General features: G+C 30.1%; 2 protein-coding genes across 4 annotated transcripts in view; both read left to right on the forward strand.

Annotated features, from left to right (window-relative positions):
• The window catches only part of LOC106687224 (uncharacterized), a 214,042-nt gene extending 206,156 nt beyond the window's left edge, over positions 1–7,886 (forward strand). For 2 of the 3 annotated variants that reach the window (XM_067052277.1, XM_067052278.1), the window contains 3 exons: positions 5,819–6,047; positions 7,417–7,614; positions 7,704–7,886. In XM_067052277.1, coding sequence (XP_066908378.1) covers positions 5,838–6,047; positions 7,417–7,614; positions 7,704–7,871 — 576 coding nt within the window. In that variant the 5' untranslated portion in view covers positions 5,819–5,837 and the 3' untranslated portion in view covers positions 7,872–7,886. Of the gene's footprint in view, positions 1–3,153; positions 3,388–5,818; positions 6,048–7,416; positions 7,615–7,703 lie in introns of those variants that run through there. The other variant, XM_067052276.1, reaches the window with a different exon arrangement.
• A 909-nt stretch (positions 7,887–8,795) lies between these two features.
• Positions 8,796–9,400, forward strand: LOC136796986 (SMC5-SMC6 complex localization factor protein 1-like; the record flags this gene model as incomplete). Its single annotated transcript, XM_067052275.1, is given in 1 exon segment — positions 8,796–9,400. A coding segment is annotated over 1 exon segment (67 nt), but the record flags the coding sequence as incomplete, so codon positions are not given.
• Positions 9,401–10,519: the final 1,119 nt, after the last annotated feature.

A 10,519-nucleotide genomic window follows, 5' to 3' on the forward strand; every position in this document is an offset into this window, starting at 1 on the left:
AAATCTCCTGTATATATAATATAATATATGATGTAGTATAATGTAATATAATATATATAATATAATATATGATGTAGAGGACCTGATAGCTAAGCTATTAAAAATAGATATCTATAAGTTCAACTATTGGTTAAAATGGATTCTAGCCTTGTCAAGAATTTCTCGCTTAACGGCCCATCAGCCCCAAGTGACATTTCATTGTAGTACCACTCGCAACTCCAGTAACCATGGAAAGATGTCATCAGAAACACTATAGTAACTTTTTCGACTTCACTTTATCACTATTTCCGCGCTAAAAACCATACCCCCTCTCTACAAAAATAAAACCGAAAAAAAAGAAAATATAAATAATTGTTTTCGTACTGTATTCATCCCCGTGGTACACTTACTATAATATTCACATTGATCCTCCTCCCATTTAAGTGATTTTGCATGAATAATTTAATACTTTTACCATTCTCCATAAGAATCTGGAACTACCAACAATGACAGGTTTTATCACTCTTAGGAAATTTTTAGATAACTTCCACATAAACTTCAGAACCCGCTTTTCAGGACTCCAACCTCTACAGGCCAGGGAGGTTATTAAACTCAGTAGGTCTATGTAAAATTAATTAGTCTTTAATATCAGATAGGTCTTATTCTCATTGAAATAGTCTGATAGGGCTTAAATACTGATTAAAAAAAAAAATTTAATTTCGTTAATTTGAAATCATTAACCATTTCAAAGTTTTACTAATCATAATTTTTTTCATACGCCAAAGGAGGTATTTCTGCCATTTTTTTCATAGAGCCCAGTATACTTCTGCTTTATTCACGTCACTCCTGTCGGAAATTAAGTCCGCCTTTGCCATACATGCAAATGTCTGATCGGCGATCATCTCAGCATCTCCACAAAGGACGCAGCGGGAAAACTCAACCACTCCTATCCTCTTCAGGTTGTGCCGTAGATAGTCATGTCCAGTGGCCAACCAGATAAGTCCTTACAAGTTTTACAAATGTAATATTTAAGACATAAAGTCGTAGAAGGTAATGGAGAATGACAATAAATAAATTAAAGATCTAGTCTAAAGAATTTCAACATGCCCGACGCATGCGCAGTTTCACGACTCGGTAATGTTTGCTTGTTTATTTTCGTTTATCTGATTTTTTTTTTAATATTCACAAGTGGCATTAATTTTTATTTTATTAACAGTTCTTGTCAATTATTTTATCGGGCTGATAATAAATTAAATTATTTACGATAGTCACCATTTCTTTAAGCATTATGTTTTGTCGATTTAAGAAATTATAATGCCTTCGAATGAATAAAACTCTAAAATATAAATTTATAATATTGCTAAACAGATGTAAAAATTCAAATGTCGACGACTTTCCAAATCAATTTACCTTCTAAGACCAATACAATAATCCCTTATCATATAAGGAAATTCCTTGTGTATTCCTCATTTCATTGTATATTCCTTTATATGCGTCACAACTGTTATATTATAGTTACTGTCTGTTCCAAAGTAATTCTGGACTAGATATCTTCAATAGTATTAGTCAGATAAAGATTTGATTTTTATTTATTTATTCTTTATCACTACCAAAGATAGGAAAGCATGATATTCATGTATAAAATAAAAATAATTTATATCTCCTGACTTGAAAATTTTCCCTCACATTTTACGTTTAAGACATGGTCCAAGGAGAATGGTCAGCGTGCTAGAAACGGGGCTGAGCACCCTCCTATAGGACTAGAACCATTCCTAGGCATTTCTAAAAGGCATCAGAGAAAATTAGTTCTTGACTGGACATGGAATAAAGCAGGTAAGGAGTGGAGGAAATGTATAGGGCTGAGACAGGCCAAGATTTTAATAACAAAAACTAACTCTACTTCTAAAACTAAGTGGCTGCTAGGCCTAAACAAAAACGAACTCCGATTGTTTATAGGAGTTCTCACAGGCCATTGCAGACTTAAAAGACATCTTAAGATATGTGGAGTAGTTCATGATTAAACCTGCTGCTTATGCGGACAGGCCCCGGAGACTACCTTACATTACATAGCAGAATGTGGTAGGTATGCATCACTAAGATACAGGCTTCTAGGCTCTGACAGAATCACAGGAGATGTGGCTTCCTCTACAGATTGGGTGTTCCTTTTAAATTTCATTAAAAAGTCTAAAAGGTTTAAGATATTTAAAAGAGTCATTCCATTGGTTTGTTTTGGGGATGGCAAAAAAGACCAATAGGCCCACTTGCCGGACTTGTTCTTCCCACCATTACCAGTACTAGTACCAGAGAGGAAAGTACATTCTAATAGCACATGTTTGTAATGACAATGAGTTACTGTATATTTTTAATGATACACGTTGTGGCTTCCAGTCCCACAGTAATTCAATCGTCCGATTTGGAGACGGTTCTTTTTGTCTTATCTTTGTCGGGATATAGAAATCAGGTGATGGGTCCAATCTTCTCCGGCAATCTTCTCTATTATCGTATCTTGTGGAGCTTCTTGGAAAGGTATAAGATGGCCAAATTATCTCTTTTTTATCCTGCAATTTATTTACATTTTATCTATAGGTGACCAACCTATTCTAAATATGGTGGGGAGTCAAGATTTTCATTTTGTGGGACCGCCACTTAATGAAAAAGGTCAACGCCATAGGCCGGATTCGATCCGCCTGCAGATCTCAAGATTATTAGACTTGCGCCTAAACACCTTAGCTACGGACGGCTCTGTAGTTTAGTAAACTATTCAAACGAATTTGACGTACCATTGTCTTCTCTCAAGCCTTGGGAGATGATCACAATACACAAAACTCATGAGGACTAGTTTCCCACTCAACAACTTATTCCTTATGATTATTTAATATTCGTTTCTTGTAAACTTTTGTTTTATCTTGTTTCACTTAGCTCTGATTAAAGCTTACAAATTAGGCCAAAACTTCAACAAAGTCTTTAAAATTGTAAATACGACTCTCTTTAGAAACTGATTCCTGTTTTTTTTTTTTAATTCAATGAAAAAGTTAAAAGAGAGAGCATTTATTAGGTTTATTGCATTTTTATCGGTTCTATATTCAAGAAAAACAGTACTATCCAAGAGAATTTCGCTGCAAAATAATATTGGAACTTCATAATCGGTATCTAAATATTAGATAACGATTTTCCCGGTCTATCCCCTCCAATGCTATTCGGACCGCTAGAAGGTTATATGACATTGAAATTTGAATTGGTGATTGTTTTGATTTAAGCACAAAAGTGGTGTGATAGCATAATTTATTTATGCATATATCTAGTTTTAAATCATTTATAATGACCTGTCACTCTGAGTTTGTGAATTCTTTAATACTTACTACCAAGTTATTTTTTATGAGTAATTATTTTGAAAGGAATAAGTGACTGGTACGTATTAGATATTATTTAATTCTTTTAGTTGTTAATTAATTTATGTTTTGCTACAATTATCAACAGTATTTATCTCAATCCAGTGCATTATACTTTTAAGGTGTATAAGGTTTTTCATTATTTACCAATAAGTGCATTATACTTTTAATAGTATAACGGATTCATGCTTAGCCTTGATTACCCTACAAAATTAATGTCGTTTCATCATTAAAATTATTAAAAATGGGTTAGAATCAACACTATTATTGTTACTACTGTTATTGAATAATGATTCTACATACATTGTACTACTGTTGATTGAAAATTTTGTCAGGTAAGTAGTAAAATAGAATAACTTTCCTTGAAAAAAATATCATTTCATCACTTTTACCATTAGTCCAACGATTTTATCATTTTTAAAAGTACTACTGTTTTGAAGTGACAGTTGTGAACCAGTACTAAAAGATTATGTTTTAAATTTATTTAAACAATATATATAATTGTATATAAATGTTGTAAATATGGTGCTTACGGTGTTTATTTACTAAAAGTTTTACTTAAAGTTGTATTTAAAACTTACTTTTGGTTGTAAAAATTTATGATTATGAACTTTGAGTTACAAAACATGTTTTAATTTTTGGCAAATATTTTTAATAAGAGGATGATTATCACATGTATTTAAAAACATCTCCCTCACTAGCTAGAATAACATTACTTTTACTTATATTCCATTTCTTTTCTTTATAAATCGTTGGAAGACGGTCAATGTGGAGGTTCTAGAAACGTACAAAGATTGCAGAAAAACTATTATCATTTGCTATATTTTTTTGCCTTTCTTGATCACCACCTGGTCCATCTACAATTCTCAGGTACAATCAATTAATAGTCTTCCGACGTTTTATTAATTTTGTTGCAAATTTAGTTAATAGTTTTACATAACGTTCCAAATACGTATTGAACTTTTTCATTAAGTTTTCGTAGAACTATTTTACAAGGACTTGTACAATTAAGGTTTTAAATTAAAAGTTCAGCAAGTATTTTCAAGAAAAAAAACCTTATAATTATATTTTCTTACCAAAACTGTTTTAAAACAGTTCTTAAAATAAAAGTACCTACTAGAATATTTTAAACATATTAATCAAAAACATATATTAATAGGTTTTCTCATATTCATGCAGCAGTGTTAAAAGAGGCTCTTCAGAGGAAAAATCTCTGGAAACAGCAGTATTTTTAAAATGTTTTTATAAATCTTTAATTTGTATGAACCTAATTTGGGAGTGCATACAGACAATTAAATTAAAATTAACATGTTCTTGGAAGAGCTCTTGATTCAAAACTTTTAACAATAATGTGTAAAAATGTTAGTTCTTTTAGGACTTCATGATTTTTATTTTTATTATTTATTTTTTTTAATTTCATACTTAAACAGTTCAACAAATTTTTTTCAGAAAAAATATAAATTAAAATAAGAACATTTTTGAAATAAAAGTTTGGTTATTTTGGTACTTTGCTTTTAAGTGAATTATAATTAACTAGCTATAAATCTATGTTGTAATTATATAATATTATTATTCTGCCTTTATTTTTGTTAAACAAAAAGTACTGTTCAAAAGTATTGCATCGGTGAATCAGTTCTACTAATAAATTGTGTTTTTAAAATAATTTATAAGAAGTTGGTTGGGTTGTTACAGTCAGTTAAGTAAAAAACCCTATAAGTGAAACTTATTTTTTACCATTTGCCAACTTTTTGGACTAAATTCTAGAACCATTAGATCAATTGTAATAATTGTATAGGTACTTTTATATTATATTATAATATATATTCGGCTATATGCACTAATTTACAATTTTGGCTAAAATCTCTAATCTCTCAACAAATGGATTTAATTTCACTTAATTTAGTTGGGAAAATTATTATAGGATGACAAAAAATATCATTTTCTAACACTCTTATGTAATTGTTAAAGTCATAAAGACCTGTACAAACAATTCAAGCATACAAAAAATCATTCTAGTATTCTTTCATTTCTCCCTCATTCTTAATATATGTTAACCTTTGGGATAATTCCTCCTTCCTGCCCTAGATGGAAACATAAAGATGTTAAGCCCAAATAAGCTACATTTTTTTCAATAATAGGTCATCTCCTTAAATATATTTACTGTTGATAGTTATACGTATTCCTATTTATTTTAATATTCTATATTTTAAAAAAATTTCCTTTTTTTTATGCAGACCAATTGATATTTACCAAAGTTTATTTTTATAGCTGAATATGCAGTATGGATAATATTTTACTTTGATAGAAATTAGATGTTATTTGATGTTGAAAATAACCATTCACGTGCATTTTTCTTAGAATAAGTTAGTTTCAATATATGTATATATATATTTTCATTTTGTATGCCTCAATAATTTTATTTTTATTTTTGTATGGTTACTTTGTTTTAGATATAAATCTGAAAAGATCATGAAGAAATATATCATTGTAAGAACTCCATTGAAAGACCTTAATAATGGAAGAAGTATTTCTTCTTCCCCAAAAACAGAATGCATTGGAATGAAAACGAAAAGGAAAAAGTCATCAAGCCAATTATCGAATGATTTTTCTCCCCAAGGGACTCTTTTGAATTTCCTTAACTTTGGCAACTCATCCCAACAAATTTTGAACGAGACAAAGGTAATTTAAAATAAAAAGAAAATTTGTAAATATTCCTTTCTTTTTTTATATACATACAGTGAACAGTCATTTTTCAGTTCAATAGTGGACTGAATTTTATGTCATGGTATCTTGTACTCATTCTTTTTCTATGTTAGTCAAAACGTTTCTAAAACCTAATCTATTTTATTTTTTATTTGCAATCTTCAGAATTATTTTGGTTTTGAATTGTAAAATTTCTTAAGACCATCTTCCTTTCTTCATTTACTAATTTGGGTGCTCAATATTCGTTTAGCTCTAAGAGAAAAAAAGAAATTAAAATCTATTCTAATTTTAAAATGCAATCCAAATTTTTCAACATTAATATAAGTGTAGCAAAGAAAGAATAATCTTTTATGTGCCAGAAAATGACTTCCTTCCCGAATGAGAAGTAGAACAGGTAGGCTATTTTATCTCCCATACTGTAGCAGTATGCTGGATAGAATTTTCACAAAACTTGCCTGGTTTAGGGTGGTCTTTCATATTGAAGGCATCCTACATTAAAATTTAATGTGCTTCCAGAAATTTCACTTCTGTATGCCAATCCCAAAACTACCATAATTTTTTTTTTGATCTTTGGTACCAATAAATTTAATAGGTGCAAGTAGATATGTAATTGGCTCTATTTACATACATTATAATTCAGAAAATAGTATTAATTAATCAATTTTGGTAGGTGGCCATAAAATCAATTACAGGTTTGGTGAACATTTTCTAAAATATGGTTCAGAAAAAGAATTCGAGATAAATGTTCTAGGAGTAGGTGACTCCATTTTTAGATAATAGGAAGATAATGACAAACTGGCACAGGCAAAAACAAATGACAAGATGAGTCGATGACTTTTTTTGGAGGGTCGGAGGGTTTAGAGACCAACTGACTCAGTGACTATGCACACTTTGAAAACACTTGCAGTTCGGACAAGTTCAATCCAAAGATTAGGTCTTTTCGATTTGTTCACTCCTGACCAACACCCCTCTATCACACAGGAATGATCCTGGTTATGGTGTTCTCAAAACCTCTGCTAAAGCTTAATATATGTCTGTCAGTTTCTCTTTTAAAGCTTAGTGAAGGTAATGCTCTCCTCAGTCCCACGATATTTATATGTATCCCAGTACTAAGAGCCCTAATTATTTAGAATTGAGAATTCATTAAACATAAATAAAATAATCTGAAGTTAGTATATTTACTAGAGTACATATTTATAATATGTATTATTTGGTTCTTAGAAGTTTCCCAATAGATTTTAAATTGATATTAATGGATCAACATTTTGCACTCTAGTTTCTGGACTATTTAGAACTGCAAAATATAAATATAAATCCTTATTTTTCTCTTATATTTTCTATTCAGGATGAGAGCGAGATGGAAGAAGATGAATGCCCTGATGATCCTATGTCAATAGCTGATCACAATGACTCATTAAAACATACCATGTATAGGGTCAATAGATTTTTCATGGAGGATCTTAAATGTCCTGAATTTTCTCCTTTTAGTCAAATTAGCTATTCGTGTTCATCGGCCAGTAGTTGTGAACGTGAAAACCATAAGGTAATTATAACTTTAGTTTATTTTTATTATAAAATTAATTCACATTGGTTCATGATTTGTTTACTTCTTTTTTTTTTTTTTTTCTTCAGATTATTGCTGAACAAATTAGTGATATACAAGAAAAAGCTCTTACTTTCTTAGCAAAAAGCTGGTATGTCCTTAAGTACCCTTTGACGTGCCTTATCAATGAAAGGACATATCTTAGCCCTTTTGTTCTTAGATTTCTTTTTTATGGCATTGTGGTAAGTATTTATTGATGTTGCCAATATATTAATTAATCTACTTTTTGAGAAGTTTATTCACACATTTTACTAAGTATATTTCATATTACTATTATATTATCATATCATATTACATCAAGTTAATATTTGATATATGCCTGATAATATATTCCACTGAAGATAATAAATGAATTTCATCTTTTGAGATATGGTTCCTACTTTTAATATTGAGAACATTTCAGTTATTTTCATAGTGCTGAATGGGCCAAGCTCCAAACTTTAGGATGAATCCTTCAATCAAGAACTTCAGTTTCTCTTTGGTTTTTAGTCTGAAAAATAACATAAAGCAAAACATTTATTTTCTAAATATTGTTTTATGGAGATGGTACCTGAAGCAAAAGATTATATAGGTTGCTTCGTTGTAAGTATACATTATGTCAGGCAACTTAAATTTTCTCATTCTTTTGTCACTTCCTGCTTTTGGCCAGTTTGAAATTTAACATAAAGTAAAAGAATTGGTTTTATGTTGAAATTATGGAAATGTGATTTTACATGTGTTATTTTACTCGTGGAGGTCAACTACCATTTTATTAATTACTTCAAGGTATAAACATATTAGAATGTACATACATTATATCAAAACATAAAACCATTGAATATATTATTCTTAATTTTTAATATTCCATAAGTGTATAATTCAGAGAGGCAAATTTGTCTCTAGTGATAAAGATTTATTAGCTGTTTTCAATGTCAGGGGGTCTAAATTTATCATTAGAAGTGATTTCCAATGATCCTCGGGTATTTGTTCTGTCTCCTCTAGGTCTCCATTAGGTTGCCCCAAGTGAAGTGGACTTAGGCTATTTATGAGATATACTGGAATACATTATGATCAATTAAAAGTTAACTTTTAAAAACACCAATAATATTATTCTTAATGCTGAAATAAATTTATATATATATATATATATATATAGATAGATAGATAGATATAACTAAAATATAAAGCATTGTCTATAGAGGACTGCTGTCTAAGAAGCCAAGACCCAACCCAGGCTGTAGTGCTACTAAAGTAAACAGACCAAACACACATTAGCTTTAAACATGCTTACCACAAGCTTTAACAAGCATTTGATGCAATTCTGCAGTAGTTTTCTTCTAATAAGAACAGAAAATCAATAGTCAGCAAATTTTAGTATTCAGGCAGTAAATTTGACATGTTTAAAGTTATTAACAACTATTTCTGTTCTTTGAAACTTGTATTGTTTTAAATCGAAAATCTTTATCAGATGTCAAAATATGTACATGGCACCAATGATGTGGTTTGATAGCGCTATCTATGAATAAATTCAGGTTTCATTTTCACAAACCTTAAATAATTATTAATGTTCTTTTTTTTATTACTGATAAATTCTTTTATTGTTTGAAAATAAATATTTGTTTTTAGAGATACATTTCATTATTAAGTGAAGTTGTAAGAGCAAGCGAAGAAAATAAGGAAATGAAATTTCCTTTTTTTGGAGTTCACTGTAATAGATTTGCTGAAGAACTGTCTGCATATGTGAAAAGTAAGTTAATTGATCTTAACTATATGATAGCTAGTTCTTGCTAAATGTATTCATTACTGTTATAAAATATTTATTATATGTCCGATCTAAACGTTACTTTTTATTTACTTGATATATAAGACCGATGAGTTTTTTTTATCAGATTATTTTATATCAAATTATCAATTTACAAAACAAAATGGTATCAAGTTATACAAAGTTTAAAGTATAAAATACAGTATTTTACTGAGAAATTATGAACCAATGGTGATATGTTGATCAAGCCTATTTTTATTTTGATTTTTTTTTTAATAGTAAAATTTGGGGTTTTAAAACACAATATTGTGGGAGTGGGTAGCTCATTAATAAGGCAATGGACTACTGACTCTAAGGGCCAGGGATCGAATCCGGCTGTGGCAGATAATTGTTATCTGTTACCTGTAGTCGTTGAGTCAGCCCTATGGGTTCAGGAGCCCTTGGGGTCCACTCTACCTCATAAAGTGAGTACAAATCTGGCAGTCAAGCATGATTCTGACCAAATCACCTTCTTGCACAACTGTTGGCCTAATAACAGTACTTCCTAATAGAATACTGGATCCCTAGCCCCTCATGGTTTGTTGCGGTACAAATTTTAATTTTAAAACACAATATTATTGATAAAAGGTAATATTTTAATTTATGAAATAAATTCAATTAAACAGACTTCAAATTTTAATTTTAAAAATGGATGCACGAATGAGTGAGTAGCATAGCAGACACATTCTGAGCTGGAAACCATAGACATGCTGTTTTCAGTCCTAAACTAGTCTATGGAACCCAATTCATCTATTTATTTGACAATAACCCCAACCACAAATCACTAGATAACATCTCTAGTGATACAACAGTCAGGGATGCACTTAGTGGGGCGAGGAGAGGATTATGATGAAAAATCCTGCATGAAAATTTGTTTGCGGGAAAGGTCAAAAATTGGAAATTTTAGGTGGTCCTGGAGGAGGCTTTGTAGAAGACATTAAAAAAATATATACCAAAATTAAAATTATCTAAATTAAATGGTTAAATATTGTAAAATGAGGCATTCAGAGTGGTGAAGTCCATTTTTATCAAAAAAAAAAACTAATGCAAGTCGATTTTAGTGAA

Source organism: Halyomorpha halys, unplaced genomic scaffold (assembly GCF_000696795.3).
Source record: "Halyomorpha halys isolate HHAL.00 unplaced genomic scaffold, Hhal_1.1 Scaffold932.1, whole genome shotgun sequence".
NCBI classification, from domain to species: Eukaryota; Metazoa; Arthropoda; class Insecta; order Hemiptera; family Pentatomidae; genus Halyomorpha; species Halyomorpha halys.